We start from the raw sequence: 19,999 nt of genomic DNA, 5'->3' as shown, positions 1-19,999 counted from the left end.
AAGCGCCCCAGGATTCACATCTCATTATCTGGGGAGAAAAGATGTAAAGAATCTATCATCACTTTAAAAAAAATTTTTTTTTAATTTATAAACATATAATATATTTTTATCCCCAGGGGTACAGGTATGTGAATCGCCAGGTTTACACCCTTCACAGCACTCACCATAGCACATACCCTCCCCAATGTCTATAACCCCACCCTCCTTCTCCCAAATCCCCTCCCCCCAGCAACCCTCAGTTTGTTTTGTGAGATTAAGAGTCACTTATGATTTGTCTCCCTCCCAATCCCATCTTGTTTCATTTATTCTTCTCCTAGCCCCTTAGCCCCCCATGCTGCATCTCTACTTCCTCATATCAGGGAGATCATATGATAGTTGTCTTTCTCTGATTGACTTATTTCGCTAAGCATGATACCCTCTAGTTCCATCCACATCGTTGCAAATGGCAAGATTTCATTTCTTTTGATGGCTGCATAGTATTCCATTGTGTATATATACCACATCTTCTTGATCCATTCATCTGTTGATGGACATCTAGGTTCTTTCCATAGTTTGACTATTGTAGACATTGCTGCTATAAACATTTGGGTGCACGTGCCCCTTCGGATCACTACGTTTGTATCTTTAGGGTAAATACCCAGTAGTGCAATTGCTGGGTCATAGGGTAGTTCTATTTTCAACATTTTGAGGAACCTCCATGCTGTTCGAGAATCTATCAGCACTTTTAATGGCTGATTTCTTTTCCCTATTAAATCCGACACAGTCTCCCTGAAAAACAGTTCTAATGCTTCCATATTAATATCCACTATTTGTTCAAAATTCTGTGCTTCCTGTATAGCTGGTGGATGGCTTGGATGTACATCCACTTATCAGTGCAAATGGGATGATGGAAGGGAAGCACCTCTTCAGGGCTAATGGTCGTATCTGCTTTATTAATGTTTTGGTGGATTGTTTTCAGAAAGAACAGCCTGGGATCAATTATGGGGAAACAAAAATCATTATATTTAGTAGTCATTGTCTAATTTTTAAATGGGCTTTATTAAATAAGTCCAGATAAAAGCTTAGTTTGTTCAAGTGCTTGGTACATTCACTGATCAATCATCCTGGCAGAACCATGACAATGATGAAGTTCTGCTTGGAAACAAACACTCAGGAAGTTCCACATATTTATTTGTTTGTTTGTTTGTTTGTTTGTTTAATGTGGGCAATTGGTAATGGAAATACTTAGGGATTTTTTGGGGGGAGGTAAGGTCAAAATAATTTCTTGGTGCTTTAGGATGTCAAAATCTGTCGTCTCAGCCAAACGCTTGGCTATGTGCTTAACCAGCTTCAAATGTGTGGTTTCAGTATTGTTCCTTGAGCCACATCTTGACCCTTTTCCCGGCTGCCAGCATAGCTTGCTTCTATGTCACTTTCCTTGAACAAAAATAGAAGGTTGGTTACGAAACGTTGAGTTAATCCCTTACGTCTGCTATCCAAAGTGTATGGATTTCTCTTCAATCAACAGTACATAATGTGAGCCCAGTAGATACTCAGCAGGGAACTTAGCTATTAAGTTTTCCCATTCTGTAGACTGAGGTTCCGTTGTTAGCTAGTACTTGACAAACTCAAGGGCATTCATTTCTGGCTTCTGTAGGTCAGTGCATTTAGTTACCCCACCAGAAAGTAAGACCTAGATTGTACTATCTTCTGCTTTCTGTTGGGTTAATACTAGGGAGGTACATTTGAACATTTTGGTATCTTACACAAAATAACAGAAAAATCATGGGATTAATTGATCTAACATTCCTTATATAAAGAATCACATGATAAATTCCTGCTTGAAACCAGCATTGGAGAAATGTTAGCCTTTTTAGATGACTCAGTGTATTTTCTGAGATGGGAACTAAACACTACAAATGATTTTCTCTTTTTATTGTGAATACCATGGAACTGAGAGCTTATTTTAGCATGCTCTAATATCTTTAGGTGTCCTAATATCTTAAATTCTTTACTGGCTTCTTATCCATCTTTTAAGTGTATCTAGTACAGTTTTACAACTACTGCAAGCTTTTTGAATAAAAATAGGGGAATTCGCCTCCTTAAAGAGGCTCTCTGGAAACTCAGTTGAAATCAACTCCTCTCCCCTATCCCCCTGACTAGTTTTTCTTTTCAAAGCATGCCTCCTTCATTGTAATTGTAATTGCATTGTATCGTAATTATTAATTATTTTTTATTTCCTTGTTTATGTGTGTCTCCTCTAGACTCCAGGCTCTGTGAAGACAGACGCTATCTTTTCAGAATGTTAGCCCTAGCTGATCATAACACAGCAAATGTTCAATAAAAACTTGTCAAATTATTAATAAATAGCAGTAATTCTAGTACTATCAATCATTAAAGTGTTATAATACTTTAAACATCCAAAAATATTGTTGGGATATTATGTCAGATTGTGATAATTTGCATAATAATGCATGTGGCTCTTTTAAAGACGTGCTTATTTATATTTTATTTTATTTTATTTTTAAGATATTATTTATTTATTTGACAGACAGAGATCACAAGTAGGCAGAGAGACAGGCTGAAAGAGAGGAGGAAGCAGGCTCCCCGCTGAGCAGAGAGCCCAATGCAGGGCTCGATCCCAGGACCCTGGGATCATGACCAGGAGCCAAAGGCAGAGCTTTTTTTTTTTTTTTTTTTTAAATTTCTTTTCAGCATAACCGAATTCATTGTTTTTGCACCACAGCCAGTGCTCCATGCAGTATGTGCCCTTCTTAATAACCTCCACATGACTGCCCCAACCTCCCACCTCCTGCCCCTTCAAAACCCTCAGATTGTTTTTCAGAGTCCATAGTCTCTCATGGTTCACCTCCCCTTCCAATTTCCCTCAGCTCCCTTCTCCTCTCCATCTCCCTATGTACTCCATGATATTTGTTATGCTCCACAAATAAGTGAAACCATATGATAATTGACTCTCTCTGCTTGACTTATTTCGCTCAGCATAATCTCTTCCAGTCCCGCCCATGTTGCTACAAAAGCTGGGTATTCATCCTTTCTGATGGAGGCAAAATACTCCATAGTGTATATGGACCATATCTTCCTTATCCATTTGTCCGTTGAAGGGCATCTTGGTTTTTTCCACAGTTTGGCGACCGTGGCCATTGCTGCTATAAACATTGGGGTACAGATGGCCCTTCTTTTCACTACGTCTGTATTTTTGGGGTAAATACCCAGTAGTTGAAGGCAGAAGCTTTAACCCACTGAGACACCCAGGTGCCCCTCTTTGGCTCTTTTAAAAGATTCATCACTTGGGTTTTTACAAACTCTCCCAGAATTTTTACAATAAGCAATAAGTAACCTGAGAGCAAAACAAAATATTAGAGAACTTAAGGAATCATTAGAATTCATAACTTAGTAGAGAAAAATTAATTAGCATACATGATTCAGGTAATATTATTTACAGCATAATCCCTTTATCAGGAGTTATACAGAAAGAGGGAATATTCATGGCTGCACATTCCAAGTATAGTTTTAGGATTTACAGTTACAGAGATAGAGGCCTATATTTCCTTTAACAGATTCTGTCCCTAAGTCTTTTGGGGAATGGGGGAGGACGGGGAAGAAAAGCTACGTGAGACTCCTACTGCACGCTCAGAAAACAGCAAACGTGAAATGGGTAATAAGGATTCAGGTCCAGAAGTCTTCATATCTACCTGACATGGGCATGTCCTTTGCCATCTTCCTCTTCTGCTTCTTTCCTCCTCTCTTCTATTCCTTTCTTTGTCCTTTCCTTTAGTTGTCAGATCTCCTTAGTCTTCTCGGGTCTGTGACAGTTTCATGACTTTGACACTTTGTAAAAGAAATTGTCAGATATTTTGTGAAAGGTCTCTCAATTTGGGTGCGTCTGATTTTCCCTCACGAAAAGACTGGGATTAAGAATTTTGGGGAAGGGGGCGCCTGGGTAGCTCAGTGGGTTAAAGCCTCTGCCTTCGGCTCAGGTCATGGTCTCAGGGGCCTGGGATCGAGCCCCGCATCGGGCTCTCTGCTCAGCAGGGAGCCTGCTTCCTCCTCTCTCTCTCTCTGCCTGCCTCTCTGACTACTTCTGATCTGTCAAATAAATAAAAATCTTTAAAAAAAAATAAGAATTTTGGGGAAGGATAGCACAGATAGCCCTTCTGTTCACATCATATCTGGGCACATGATGTCAATATGATTTATTTCTGGTGATGTTAACATCAATCATTTAGCCCAGGTGGTGTCTGCCGGATTTCTCTGCTATAAAGCTTTTTTATCCCCCCTTTCTATACTCTATTGGTCAGGAGTGTGTGACTTTTTGTACCCATCTTTACTGAGATATAATTGAAGAATAAAAGTTGTTTACATTTATGCCTGTACATGTGATTTTCTGATATACGTATACATTACAAATTGATTTCCACAGTCAAGCTTATTTACATAGCTATCCTTAACATAGCTACCATTTTTTTTTTATGTGAGGTGAGAACATTTAAGATCTACTCTTTTAGCAGATTTCAAGGATGCAACATGCTATTAATGATAGCCACCATACTCTACATTAGAGACCCAGAACTTACTCATCCTGCATAACTCAAACTTTGTAGCCTTTGGCCAACATTTCCCCATTTTCCCCACCCCCAACTCCTGGCAACCATCGTTATAAATTCTGCTTCTGTGAGTTTGACTTTTTCAGATTTCACATGTTAAGTGCAATTATGCAGTATTTGTCTTTCTGTATCTGGTTTACTTTGCTTAGCGTAATCCCCTCTGTGTTCATCCATGTTGTAGTGTATGACAAGATTTTCTTCTCTCTCTCTGTCTGTCTCTCTCTCTCTAAGACTATTATTTTTAGAGCAGTTTAAGGTTCACAGCAAAACTGAAGAAAAGGTATAGAGATTTGCCATATATGCCCTGCCCCATACGTGTACAGACTTCCTCATTGGCAACATCCTCTAGCAGAGGATAATGTAATATTTGCTGCAATTGATGACCCTATATTGACACATCATAATCACCCAAAGTTTATAATTTACTTTTGGGTTCATGCTCGCTGTTCAACATTCTTTGGGTTTGGACGAATGTATAATGACATGTATCCACCATTATGACATCACACAGAGTATTTTTACTGCCCTAAAAATCCTCTGTGACTCCCTATTCATACTCTCCTCTTAGTCTCATGGCAACTACTGAGCTTTTTACTGTCTCCCTAGTTTTGCCTTTCCTAGAATGTCATATAGTTGGGACATACAGGGTAGTCTTTTCTGATTGGCTTCTTTCTCTTAGTAATATACATTTAAGTTTCCCCCATGTCTTTTCATGTTTTATAGCTCATTTCTTTTTTCAGGGATGAATAGTATTCCACTGTCTACATGTGTGATGGTATAAATATCCATTCCTTTTCTGAAGGACAGTGTAGTTGTTTTCAAATTAGGCAATTATGAACAAAGCTGCTATAAACATTTGTGTCAGGTTTTTGTAAACATGTTTCTGACGCCTTTGAGTAAACACCAAGGAAGACAATTGCTGGTTCATAGGATAAGAGTATATTTTGTTTAGTAAAAAACTGCCAAACTATCTCCCACTAGCAATGAATGAGAGCTCTTGTTGTTCAATTCAATGTCTTTATCAGCATTTGGAGTTTTCAGAGTTTTGGGTTGTGATCATTCTAATAGGTCTGATTTTCTTAAGAGCCAAATAGATGTATATTCAGAATTATATAGGCACATATACATATAAGCTCATATTTTTTTATCCATTCATCTACTGGTGGACACTTTTTTGTTGATTCCATGTCTTGACTTTTGTGTATAATTCTGCAATGAACATGGGAGTTCAGATATTGGTTTTGGATACTGATTTAATTTCCTTTGGCTCTATACTCAGAAATGGGATTGCTGAATCATTAAAAGATCTACTTTTAATTTTTATTAATTTTAATTTATTTATTAATTTTAATTAACAAATTAAAAGATCTACTTTTAATTTTTTTATGAATCTCCATACTGTTTTCCATATGGCTGTACCAATAGAATTGATGTAACTTTTTTTAAATCAAGAATTTAAGAGTTATTTTTTATTTTAAAAAAGATTTTATTTTTTATTTATTTGACACAGAGAGAGAGCACAAGCAGGAGAGGGGCAGAGGGAGAGGAAGAAGGAGAAGCAGATGCCCTGCTGAGCAGGGAGCCTGACCCCCCACCCACCCGAGGACCATGGCCGGAGCCGAAGGCAGACACTTAACCGACTGAGCCACCCAGGCACCACTTATGAGTTATTTTATTTAGTTTCTAAGCTTATGGGAATTACTGAAGCTATCGTTTTGTTAAAATTTCTAATTTTACTGTGAAATGGTGGAGAACATAGTTTGTAGTCTGTTGATTTTTGGAATTTATTGGCGTTTCTTTGTAACTTAATTCATGATCTATTTCTGTAACTGTTTCAAGTATGCTTGAAAAGAATCTGTTTTTCCCCATGGCTTAATTTCCACATTCATAAAACAGGAAGAACCAAAAATGTCTGACTCCTTTGATTTTTGTTTTGAAGTTTCCAGAACTAAAGACCAAACTGAATGACAGAAAAATAGTACATTTATTCTCTTCGGCTCTCTATTTTGCAACCTAACAATGGGTATACAACTTGACACAAGTAAACACCATAGGGGAAAGAGAAAAAGGAAAATATCTGTCCTTCCTGAAAATAGATTTGTTACCACTGGGTAACAGGTGCTTAATCCTCTGTGGGGGCACATTTCCAGCCTACAGAGAGCAAAGAAACACAGTGGAGGCGTAGTCCTCTGTGATAGTGATTCTGATCTGTGCTTGACTTTTCAGGCCCCTGGCTTTAGACATTTATATGAGTGAAGCTAAAGCTTTGTTGAGCTGCTCCGAAGTATCATTGTATGGTAATATGGGATGTTGATCCTGCAGTGAGTTGTCTGTGGCCACGTGGTTAGTCGCTTAGGGACACCATAAACGCTCATCTAAATTTGCCATTGGAAGAGGAATTTAACGATCTTATAGGTTTAAGTCAGATCCTTAATAACCAGCCTCTTAAGTTGCTCCCCATCTGGACTCCATACCCCTCTCCTCCTGCACTAACTCTTCTCTTGCTGCCTCTACACTCCTTTCTTCTCTTCTGTGAACTCTCATGGAACTCACTGTTGGTTCCCCTGACCTTCCTTGGACATCAGCAATGTCTCCTTCTAGTTCCCAGAAGATCTCAAGATTTCCAAATAGGACAAGTCATTAGGAAGTGTTTTAAGCTAGGTAGTTTTATATGGATGTGCTTTGTGCCATTTATTTCAACTTTGGTAAATGTTTGAAAATCACCAAAGTTTATAGCTGGAAAAATGACACCCAAAAGTCTATAATCTCAGGTATTGCTAGGATCGCAAGAGGTCTGCATTTTATCTAGATGAAGGCAGAGAATGTTGCTAATACCTGTCCACATACAAATGATAAATCTTGCCCAGGAAAGGAAAGCAGTTCCAGAGGAGAAAAAAGAAAAAAAGAGGAAGAGAGGAAAGAGAGTACTGGAACTCAGGAGTATCAAGTGGGAGGTGGCAACAGAATGATTTGCCAATGTTTTGACTGTCATTAGAACAACAGACTCTTGGGTGCCTGGGTGGCTCAGTGGGTTAAAGCCTCTGCCTTCAGCTCAGGTCATCATCCCTGGGTCCTGGGATCAAGCCCCACATCAGGCTCTCTGCTCAGCAGGGAGCCTGCTTCCTCCTCTCTCTCTGCCTGCCTCTCTGCCTGCCTCTCTGCCTGCCTCTCTGCCTACTTGTGACCGCTCTCTCTGTCAAGTAAATAAAGGAAAAATCTTTTTAAAACAAAACAAAACAAAACAGACTCTTCACCACACATGTATGTGTGGTATACGGTGTATTGGAAAGGGCATGAAATTAGAAGGACCTGGTTAGAATTCAGGTTTTGCTATATAGTAGATGTGAAATTTTGGTTAAGACATTTGTCCACTTTGATTCCACAATCTTCACATATGTAAAATGCTAATAATAGAGGCCTGGGTGACTCAGTCTGTTAAGCTTCTGCCTTTTGGCTTGGGTCATGATCCCAGGGTCCAGGGATCAAGCCCCACGTTGGGCTCCCTGCTCAGTGGGGAGCCCGCTTCTCCCTCACCCTCTGCCTGCCACTCCCCTTGCTTGTGCACTCTCTCTGTCAAATGAATAAAATCTTTAAAAAAAATAAAATGCTAATAGTAATAATTCTTGCCACCCATGTAAAAAAAATTGTCTCTACTGGCATAATAAAATGGTATATTGGTGTAGTAACACATTAAACTGGTCACAAAAATTAGGTTTTGAGGAGTGAGGTTTAGAATCATTTTCCATTGATTTGTTTACAAAGACTTTCATCCACCACTAGAGGTGTTGGTTAAGAAAACCTTCACAGAAATAATGATATTTGAGATATTTTTTCCGTTACCATCGACCAATTTTTTTTTTTAAAGATTTTTTTTTTTAAAAGATTTTATTTATTTATTTGACAGAGAGAAATCACAAGTAGATGGAGAGGCAGGCAGAGAGAGAGAGAGAGAGAGAGAGAGGGAAGCAGGCTCTCTGCTGAGCAGAGAGCCCGATGCGGAACTCAATCCCAGGACTCTGAGATCATGACCTGAGCCGAAGGCAGCGGCTTAACCCACTGAGCCACCCAGGCGCCCCCCCCTCCACCAATTTTTATCAGGTGTATGACTTTCGGCAGATATCACCCAATTGATTTAAATGTGAATCAATGAATGTGTTTATTGATTGCCTCATTTCATAAAGGCATTCAGGAATGACCCTCCTTCTGATATTCTGATATGTCTCTATATTTGGGTCCTGCATTTGTCTTGCCTTCTGAATGAAAAATGTGAACTCAGCAGGTCACTCCCCAGTAACAGCTGTTCTCTTTTTAGAATGTCTTTCTGTACTTCAGAAGCTGGAAAACTGCAAACTACATGCCCCAGACACCCTTGCTGCACATGGTCTACGTGCGAAATAGGTTTCACCAACTGCATACATCAGAGTAAGATTTGAGGTGCTGTTTTAATGCTGCTGGCAAATACAGCTGGGGAGACCTTGGTTTTTCTGCAGCAGTGTTTCAATGTCCAGTCACTTGATCTGTCAGTGTCAAGCAGTGGTAGGGACTGTGAAGTGATGGCTTCCCAACTCTGCTTTACCGATTGTGGTCAGTTAGGTGGTGGTGTGTAGGGAGCAATTCTCAGATGCACAGGCCTCTTCCAGGCTTTCTAAGGGTTGTGAATGTCCTCAATTCCTCATGACAATTCCTTTTCTTTCTAGAGTAGTTAGGTGGTTGCTGCCACTAAATCCTTAGGGACTTGTATTCACTTTGTGGGTAGAAACTCTGTGATATAAAATGATATAAACGACCCTGCATTTTAGCGGAGGGAAGCAGATGGCAGATAATTCAGTAAAAGTTTTAATGAGATGGTGTTAACTTTGTTATAAACAAAGTTGGTAAAGGGAAGGGGAGCGCAGGAAATGAATGTTTCAGTTTTAAATAGGGTGCTCGTGGAAGTCTTCTCTGATAAAGTGACTTTTAAGACCTATTATGTCAGTTGTGCGCAAGGCTGTGGCGGAGTTGCTGTGTTGATACTTCTTTCCTTAGGGGCGCCTAGGTGGCTCAGTGGGTTAAGCCTCTGCATTTGGCTCAGGTCATGATCTTGGGGTCCTAGGATCGAGCCCCACATTGGGCTCTCTGCTCAGCCAGGAGCCTGCTCCCCCCCCCCCCCCCCCCCCGCCGCTCTCTGTCTGCTTCTCTGCCTACTTGTGATCTCTGTCAAATAAATAATTAAAATCTTGAAGAAGAAAAAAAACAACAACAACAGAAAAAACCCAAACTTCTTTCCTTAGATAACCCCCTAAGTGATGCTACTATTTTTCCATCTCTAGGCCAGTATATTGTTTACCCACAGCAAACATGGCGGAAAAGGCTTCAGTTCCACACTGGGTTTCCTCTCCTCCCATAAAGATGGCTACAGCACTTCCTGTGTTTTGCCCTCAATAAAGATGGCGACAACACTTCCTGTTGAGGGCTTTCGCCTTCAACAAAGATGGTGGTTATGGTACAGGTTCCCTAACAGTCTGGATTCCGGTTGCGGTTTCTTTCTTTCTTTCTTTCTTTCTTTTTTTTAAAATATACGTGTTTGCAGACGTAAGTAACAGGAAACCAGCAACCCCGTATCCATTTTTTCACGAAGGCCCGCACCGTGGCGTCTGCGGCCTGGGCCCTGCGTGGCTCCCCCGCCCCTTCCCCCATTTCCGAGCCGGCCGGGGTTGGGGTGGCGGTAGGGATGGTGCGGGGGTGGGGACCGCTCCCCCTTCGGTCCATTCTGAAATCATCCCCGACACCCACTTTTTAGCTTGTCAGATTGCCCCGAAAATCCCTCATAGTTCTTCCTGTTCGTAACACAACAGGACTTCAGCTGGCGAGGCAGGGAATAAAAAGTTCCAAATGGGCGTTGGCGGCCCAACGTGCACACCCTACCCCTCACCTGCCACCTCCCGGACTTCACCGAGGGCTGCTCAAAGGAGTGGGGTCGGGTCGCTGCAGGGTACAGCCCGATTGTACTTTCTGTGGGTTCCCGGAAGCCCCATCTGCCCCCCACACCCTTTCTTTGCCTTCATAGCCCCCACACAAGCGCTTTCAAACTCGCGCAGTGATCTTGAAAACAAGCCTTAAAATCGTGCCTGGCCCCTGACCACGACTGGTGTGTGGACATTCTTTTCTTGTAAAGAAAAAAAAAATCCCCATTAAATGTCCCATACACATGTAGTCCGGGCGGTATTGTGAAAGAGATTCGTTATTCTTGGAAGCGGTTGAGTCTGTGACCATATATAAAGTTTATTGCAGAGGCACACACAATAAATATTTTTTCTTGGAGGTGATGATATATAGGGCTTTTATCTTAGGGAGGAGAACCTCAAGCTTACTGGTACTTACCAGTTTCTGGCGCCCACTCCCATGGCTATGCTATGCAGGTTCAGCAAATGCCAACGGTCAGAAGGGCACCTGCATGCATGTTGGCCGTTTCTCTGGTATTGGGGTGTATCTGATGAAGGCTAAGTTAAAGCCACTGTTTCTTTTTAAGTATGTTAAAATGAAATGCTGCTCTGTAATTCTCAGATCATAGCTTCTTTTTAAGCAGGGTCCACGGCCCAGTTTTTTCCAAATCTTTTTACCAAGCAAGGAACGGTGCTAGGATTCCATTGTATGGAAAGCAAAAATAGAAAAGATGGTTCACATTCAGGTGGTTCATTATGTTTGGAAACATTCAAAAATTAATTTGCTTTGGCTTAACAGCTGTGTACTAAAACACCATGGCCTGGACTCTGCTGAGGTTCAAAGTGGTACCTGACCTTAAGGATCTTGCATTGCCTGTGGGACGCTGTGTTTAGGGGTTAATCAGCTCCCTGTAATCTGAGCTCCTATTTTGTCTCTTCCCAGGGAGAAATGGAGGCTAGAGACAAGCAGGTGCTTCGCTCCCTTCGGCTGGAGCTGGGCGCCGAGGTCCTGGTGGAGGGACTGGTTCTTCAGTATCTTTACCAGGAAGGGGTCTTGACAGAAAACCACGTTCAAGAAATCAAAGCTCAAGCCACAGGCCTCCGGAAAACAATGCTGCTGCTGGATATCCTACCTTCCAGAGGTCCTAAAGCATTTGATGCGTTCCTAGATTCCCTGCAGGAATTTCCCTGGGTTAGGGAGAAGCTGGAGAAGGCCAGGGAAGAAGCTGTAACTGAGCTGCCTGCAGGTAGGCGTCAAAAGATCACTGCAAACCAGCCGCAAAATTGTTGAAACAGTGTCCTTTGGATGTGAAGTTGGGGTGTTAGGCTGGGAGTCGGGAAGAGTTTGGACTGAAGGCCCACGACATTGGAGGTACAGGATGAGGAGGTGGAATTAGGAAGTGCAGGGAAGGAAGAATGAGCCATGATCCCAAGGGTGAGGCGCGAGGTCATGGAATACACTTAGAAATGCTTCCAGGGAAACTTGGCAAGTCACTGGGGAGGCATGTTCTCATGTGAGAGCCAGGTCATATCTCAGCCCTTGGCATTGGGCGCCATTTGGAAAGTGCAGATAGGAAAGCATGCATTAGGCTTACTGGTAACTGATTTGTGGGGTGCCAGAGAGGCCGGATGGAGAAGGTCAGCTTCATGAAGGAGGAGACAGCCTCTAGGAAGGCATGCCTTGCACCTGTTCCCTAGGCTACCCTGCACGGCCAAAGGGGATTATTTAGAAAGCTGGTTAAGTAAGTTTTTAAAGGTTATTGATTTCAAGTCAGTCTTTTTAGTTTGGCTTTGTTCAGACGCCCAAAGCATTCAATGTTATAGGGCTAGTAGTTTGGGGAGGGTTGCATTTTGACTTTAAAGAATGTTGGATGGGGCGCCTGGGTGGCTCAGTGGGTTAAGCCTCTGCCTTCAGCTCAGGTCATGATCCCAGGGTTCTGGGATCGAGCCCCGCATCGGGCTCTCTGCTGGGCAGGGAGCCTACTTCCTCACCTCTCTGCCTACTTGTGATCTCTCTCTGTCAAATAAATAAATAAAATCTTAAACAAACAAACAAACTCAACATTAAAAAAAAAAATAGAATGTTGGAAGCTATGGAGAAGAGAAACAGTCCCGGTGCAATGAGCCTGGCTTGTCTCAGGGTAGAGATGTGATGTGAAACATTTTCCCTCTTAAGAACTCCATGACTTTTACTGTCTTAAAAAGTTGGAGGAGCAGAGAACTGAGTTGGTTAATTAATTAATTAATTAATTAAAAATAAATACATAAATAAAAGAAGAAAACATCTTTAAATAAAATAAAATTAATTTAAAAAGACATAAAATTAAAAAAAAAAATTGCAAGTTGACTTGCAAATTTGGAACAGTTAGGAAATGAGCATGCTCCGGAGTGTTTGAAAGCAGTGATAGTTAGAACTCCTCTGGGACAGTGGTCCTCCGACTTCATTGTTGCAGTTGTAAAAATACCAGCATAACCCGTTAGAAAACAAATGCCAGTAATAAAAGACCAGTTTTATTATTTTTGCCCCATGGAACCTCATATTTATTTTCATTTGGGGGTTTTCTTTTTTTATGGACCTTATATTTTGAATGATTTTTCAGACCCCAAGTGCTAACTAATCATGACGAATCCTTCTATTATTAACGACAGATGTCCGGATATCCGCTCTGCACGAGGTAACCCCTTAACTTAGGAAAGCTTGGTTAAATCGCAGGGGAAAAAACAAACACATTTTCATTTCCTAGCATGACCGAATTACAGGTAAATGTGTTTTAGGCTTTTTGAAATATTGAAAATAGCTGTCCTTTCAGGGCCCCAGGAATTCTCAAGTTCAAGTGTCCTTCCAAAATTAAGTACTTCAGATGTGTGAACAAATCCAAACTAAAGGAGCTAAGACATTTCTACCATTTCCCTGAAAGCAGAATAAATAGTGTAGAGCTGGGGACAGGTTAAGAGAAGTATTAGGGTACCCAGTGTCTTTTCCTGGTATTTGACTTCGAGATTCCTCTTGGCACCAGATAGTTGGAAAAAAAAAAAAACAAAGGAAGCGAATCTAAACACCGTTACTACCAAGATATTTCATTTAATATTACAGTCATTTTGGATGATGTAACTAGTCCTGTTGTACGTTGTTCACAGAGGTATGACCCCCCCCCCATTTTCGCTTTTTCAGATTTATTCAGAGAATGAGAAAAAAAATTATGATTTTTTTAACCAAACAGTGAAAGTTACACAGAAGTTGAGGGAAAACTAGTTTTAAAGTAAACAAAATGAAACAGCGAAACATGAGAAAAAATAGTGTGTGTCTGTATGAAAAATATTGATTTGTTAGTTCTGTGGAAGTGTTCAAAGGGAAGGATAGGTTTGTTACCGTACGGATTTTAAGTACTCTTGCTTTACTTTTTGTCAGAGTAACTTGGCTATTGAAAAATGTTTTGAAGAAAGAGTTCGATTTACTCTTTATGTTTTCTATATACCTTTTGCAGTGATAATAACATAAACTTACTTTTAAAATAAGTTTTGTTGGGGCGCCTGGGTGGCTCAGTGGGTTAAAGTCTCTGCCTTCGGCTCAGGTCATGATCCCAGGATCAAGCCCCGCATCACGCTCTCTGCTCAGTGGGAAGCCTGCTTCCACATCTCTCTCTCTCCACCTGCCTCTCTGCCTGTCAGATAAATAAATAAAAATCTTTTAAAAAATTAAATATGCTAAGTAAAAAATACTCAAAATATTAAAAATATTAAATATTTTAATATTTAATTTAATTTTAATATTTAATATTTAATAAAAATATCAAATATTTAAAAAATAAAAAAAGTTTTGTTAATTATTGAGTATTTTCAGTAAGATTATAAAATACAAGTAAGGTATGGGGAATAATAGTGCAGGGAACACCTGTCTCCCCATTGCTAAGTTTTTAAAAAAAATATTTTATCTATTTATTTGTCAGAGAGAGAGCACAGGCAGGAGAGTGGCAGGCAGAGAGAGAAGCAGACTTCCTGCCAAGCAGGGAGCTTAATGTGGGACTCAGTCCCAGGACCCTGGGATCATGACTGAGCCAAAGGCAGACACTTAACTGACTGAGCCACCCAGGCACCCCACCATCACTAAGTTTTTAAAAAAAAAATTACCATTGCCTTTGAGGACCCTGGGTGTTCCTCCCTAGGCCTACCTTAGCCACAACCCCTACTTATTGGTAATTCCTGAATTTGAAGTTTATCATTCCCTTCTTCACTTTGTATTTTTCTCCCTCATAAAAATCACTTTTAAAATCCACTTACGGAAAATCTGCAATACCTTAAGTTTTAGGAAGACATATAAAGATACAAGTAAAAAAAATTATAATGTGTGTGAGAGACTAAGCGATGGAGGAAATGATAGACTTAATTAAATTCATTAATTATTTGGGAAATGATACATTTTAAAGGAGTTTTTAGTTAACATCCTTCTCTTATTTGGGACCTTGAACAGTGTTTATTTAAGTTGATGGTGATATTTTAATTCTAAAATTTATTGAGACTTAATTAATTGAAAACCTAAGGGCTTTTTTTTTGGTGGTTTGTTTGTTTTGTTTTTAATGCTGGAAAGAGTTGAGTTTAATATTCCAGTACGAAATGCAGATGGATGCAGAGGTCTATTTCCCAGGACTCTGTGCTTCTCTAGTGTTTTAAGAGTAATTTAAATAAGCTTTTAAAAAATCCATTTATATTTTTGTAAAGGCATTTTTGAATTTTGAGGAACTAAACTGTAGGAAGATATGGTGCTTATATATTATGTGCATATATTAACCTTATCTGATCTTTTACTCGTTTTGATTGTCATTATTTATTAATTTGTGTAGGTTTCGTGGTCCTTTTTTGGGAGGTCTGAGAACCAATGGGCAGGAATGGCTTTCTCTTTGGCCAAAAGGCTGAAACTTCTCCAAGAATGAATTGATTTAATTTTATTAAGAAGTGTTCTTATTTTGGGCTCAGAGAATCATGGTTTCCTCTTTGCTTATTTAATTTCTGTGTTTCACTTGTAAATTTTGAGTTGTCTCATCAGGCCCTATTTGGTCACAGATTCTAGTTAGTTGCTTTTTATTAGAGAAGAATCCACTTGTATCTTAATCCTCTCTGGTCTCTTAAACCCTACACCCAGGAAATCCCAAAACATAAAAAACACCTTATACCTTTGTTTCTTTCAGAGTCTACCTAATTGATGGGCCTTCCTATTTATGTTAAAAAAAAAAAGTCTAAGATGTTAATGGATAATTGATTTTGTGTTTTTCTCACCCTCTAAAATATAAAAGGACTCTTACATTTTAGAAGAGAAATTCTGGCAACAATATTACTTAAGCCAGCTTGGCACTGTGGAAGGGACACTTCATAATGTGTGGCTTTCTGGCCAAGGTCACATAGTAGACAGTAGATCAGCTGGCAGTCCTCTCTGGGCTCCTGTTCTGTCTTTCAGGAGATGAGAACTGTGCTGGGTCTGGGTGTAGGCAGCATGTGCCCGCCTGCCTGGCTTTCTTATGCTTATGGGCCCTGTCTGTTGGCAGGCTCAGTGCCTGAGCTAATCTGGATCTGGAAAAGAGGTTTATGGGAGCCCAAGTCTCACCAGTTGGTGGGACTTAGCCTAAGTTCTGGTGGGAGTGATTCCTGGGCCCCAGGACTCCCTGTTCCACTGTGTTGGCCCTGTTTGTGGGACCCGGTCTCTGCTGTGATTCTCCCGTACCAGTCAACCTGGTGACTTTGCCTTTTACTCCAGTCTTAGGTTAGGCTTGGGAGTTTTTTCCTCCTCCCTCCTCTGTAGGCTAGAGTCTGGCTTTATGTCCTCTTAGCCACTGGCAAGGATGAAGGACAGATGTCTTGGAACGCAGCTTGGTGCCTCATATGTTAGCATCAGACGCCTCGACACTCTAGCCTCCTGAGGCTCTTGGCTCCAGCTTTGCCTGAGCTTAAGCCGGTCCTCACCATGGACCCTGTGCCCTGACACTGGCTGCCCTCCATGGCGCGGGATGCAGGCCTGGTCTGCTTCCCCTCTGTACGAGGGCTCCTGGGCTAAGCCTGTTCCTTTTGGAGCTGGCCTTGTGTAACCATGCAGAGGCGTATCAATTACTATCTCAGGATCTCTTCTGGTTCTCAGATGTATACTTGGATGCATCTGAAGTTACTGAGCAATAATGGCAACAATCTTGGGGATTGTAATAGGTTTACTGGAGAGATTTCCAGCCTGGGATTCTCCAGTCATACCATGAATCAGCCCTACTCTGCATGTAATAAGTTTGGTGTTGATCTCCCCAGCTTGTGGTCTCTCCAGGAGCTTCCACTGTGGCTGGGTAGAGTTCACTTTGTGGCATCCTGTGTGCTTGAGAGGGAGTGGTGGGTCAGCGTCCATGGTGAGACCCTTCTCTGTTGTAAGGGCAGGGGCTGCAGAGAGCCCCAGTGTGATTTCTCATACACTGCCTGGGGACCAGCTTGATACTGGGCACTAGGTAAGAAGGCCTGTGAAAGCCCTCCAGATCGATCGAGGGGATTCATTTATTCATTGAAGAAATATTGAGTATTGGCATTAGGTGCTAGGATGTCAGGGGAGACAAAGCCCCTGTCTTCTAGAGTTTACCAAATGCTGTAGTCTGGTGGGGACAGACAACAAGCAAACGAGTGAAAGTTAGCGCTGATGGTGAGGAAGGTCTCCGCACATCATGCAGGGTGGCCAGAGAAAGCCTCTCTGCCTGAGGATGCGGAGCACAGACCCGGGCTCTGCAACAGAGAGGATGCTTGGAAGAAGAGCGTTTCAGAGAAAGGGGACCGCAGAGGCCCAGGGGCTCCAGCGGGAGCCTTCAGTGACAGTGTGGCTAGAGCCCAGTGTGGAGAACCTTCCTCACAGAGAGCGGATTCACACTGCACGTCAGCCAAGGCCCAGGCTCCACCGCTTGTTGCTGCACTTCCCAAAATGTGAGATGTGTGCACAGCCATGATTCTGGGTGGTTCTTAAAATGATTTCAGATGAAATGCAGCTACTGGAGTGAATCACGTGGTGAGAGAGTCATTTCCTGTTTCTTTGTGTTTCAATTGTGATAACCTTCAGGTGAAAGCTTCCCTTTGCTGTAGCATCTTTCTTGACACTGGCAGTTCCTTGACACTGGAAAAGTTCCTTATGCGTAAAGCCTTCTGTGGACAACAGTATTTAGCTGGAGTTGAGTTGTGTTGCCTTCTAATGATTTCCTTCCATTTATGGCAAGTAAAACTGTTTTCATTTATGAAGCTACTTTTGAAAATACATTGCTTTTATTTAGGTAAAAATGAGTCACATAAAAAAATACTATGAAAATAGTGGTATGAAGATGTGGCAAAAATTGTAAAGATGCTTTTCATGCATTTTCTCGTTTAAAAAGACAGGAGTTTGGGGCAGGAGCCCCTGGTTGCATAGTTGGGGGAGGAAGGCTCCAGCTCTAGTTCAGATAGAAAAGGGTGCCAAATTCAAGGTTCTTTATTGTTTTGCTTCTTCAGATTATGCACAGTGGTTGGGAATTGGTTAAATTTAATAGTAGAATTGCCAGAATGATTTAATTTTATGTTTTCTAAATTATAAACATGTTCAGAGTCAGCAAGACAGAGACATATTCTGGTATCCCAGAATTTTAGGCCACGAGGGACTCACAGATCATCTAATTTTTCTCCGAAAAAGCTGAAACCTATGGAGATTAAGTCAACTTGTCCATGATTACATAGCTAGTTAATGTAATTTAATGCCAACTAGAATCCAGGCCTCCCAACTCTTGATTTAGGATTTCTTCTGCTGTGCAATCTTGACTTCCCACTGGGTTTGAAATGGAATTATATTACGCTCTAGTGTTAATAATTGAAATAAGCTTTAAAAAAATTGTACTAATGCTTTTTTTGTTTGTTTGAAGAGGAAAATTTTCAAGGGCTTTTAGAGTATACTGGGATAAGATTTTGCTAAAATATTTTATTTTTATTAATGCTAATTTTAATCATTTAAAAGGAAATTTTGATAGTTTAGTACTGCATTTTATTAGAAGAGTCCCGCCTGACCTCCCTCTCCCCACCCGGCTTCTGCAAGGCTGACATAAAGGAAGAGCGGAAGACTTTTATCAAGTATTTATGGGACTGATGAAATAATGCATCTGTTGGCAGCTAATTGTAGCTCTTTCTAGGAATAGCAAACCATGTGACAGGCCTCTCTCCAGCAGGGTTGCCTCCATTTCACTTTAAAAAATGGATTTAATGTTCTTTTCTCTTAGAAATTCTCACTGTGACTTTTTTCTTCCTTGGGTCGACGTACACACCACTTGGCTACATTAATCACCCTACTGACTCTTGTGGTTGATTTTGCTTAGTCTTTCTCAGTGCTGGCTTTAGAAAAACTACTGATCCCTTGACTTTGACACAGGCCAGTTCATGCCAAAATCTGTGGAGGTGTGATCCTGGCTGTGGTATTAAGATACACACACACACACACACACACACACGGGCACACATGCAAGCACAGAGACATGCACAAACACCTCATAAAGTTATTTTAAAGTGCAGCCAGGGTTGGGAAGCTGGAACTCTGACCAGCTGATTAGGGGCATGGCTCCTTTGTCACTTGTTACTCCCCAAGGATGAGTTTCCCAGAGTTGTGTACTTGCTTGAAGAGTTGTTCTTGTTTTCTGATGAAGTGAAGAGCAAAAGGTGGTAGGAATGTAGATACAGATGATACGTAGTTTTGTTTTGATTCTGTAATCGCAAGTGTTTTTAATTCTTTGAATGTTATTGCTCAAGAATGTTCCAGAATCCCAGACCCCACACAGGTATGACTCCACTACCAATACAAAAATCCATTAGGGCTCTTTGGGGATACACAGGCTCAATGTACACACAACAACATTGACTGGAGCGTTTTGAATTAGCAGATAAATTTGGATTTGAGGGAATTATTTTCATTGCCTCTTTACATTGTTAGATAATTACAAACATCTGGAATATTTGGTGCTCTGTAGATCAAGTTGTCCAAATGGAGATAAACCTGCCCATGGAGAATGAGTTGGATGCTTCGTATCACTCAGATACGAAGTGAGTTGAAGATGGCTGGAGGATGGATGAGAGAGGAGAGAGACAATGTTGGGAAGACTGAAGATGGCTTAGCCAATAAAATAACTATCACAATATTTATTGGTGGCTTTACTTTGTGCCAGGTACTGTCCAGGTGAGACAGGTGGTCTTATTACTGTTACTGCATAGAGGAGAAAATGGAGGCACAGAGATGTTCAGTCGCTTGTTCAGGGTCATTCAACCCAGGAAAGCCAAATTTGGAATTTAGGTTTTCAGAGCCTGCTAATTCATAGCCTATGAAAACACATTTTTAAGGTGTGCTTTTCTTCCCCTCCTACTTCTGACAACCCATGGCTGCTCCAGAACCCATCATTTACCAGCCCCCAATTGTCTTCCTTCCCCTACTTCAGTCATTCCCAGATATGCAGCCCAAGA

The 19,999-nt window shown here is 41.1% G+C and overlaps 1 protein-coding gene across 1 annotated transcript in view; it reads left to right on the top strand.

The window, feature by feature from the left end:
- Nucleotides 1–10,038: 10,038 nt before the first annotated feature.
- CRADD (CASP2 and RIPK1 domain containing adaptor with death domain) overlaps nucleotides 10,039–19,999 on the top strand; it is a 177,807-nt gene continuing 167,846 nt past the window's right edge. Inside the window, exons 1-2 of the mRNA XM_059404655.1 lie at nucleotides 10,039–10,175; nucleotides 11,469–11,772. Coding sequence (XP_059260638.1) covers nucleotides 11,475–11,772 — 298 coding nt within the window. The 5' untranslated portion in view covers nucleotides 10,039–10,175; nucleotides 11,469–11,474. The remainder of the gene's footprint in view (nucleotides 10,176–11,468; nucleotides 11,773–19,999) is intronic.

This window comes from Mustela nigripes, chromosome 6 (assembly GCF_022355385.1).
Source record: "Mustela nigripes isolate SB6536 chromosome 6, MUSNIG.SB6536, whole genome shotgun sequence".
NCBI classification, from domain to species: domain Eukaryota; kingdom Metazoa; phylum Chordata; class Mammalia; order Carnivora; family Mustelidae; genus Mustela; species Mustela nigripes.
This window is presented reverse-complemented; position numbering and strand designations above follow the sequence as displayed.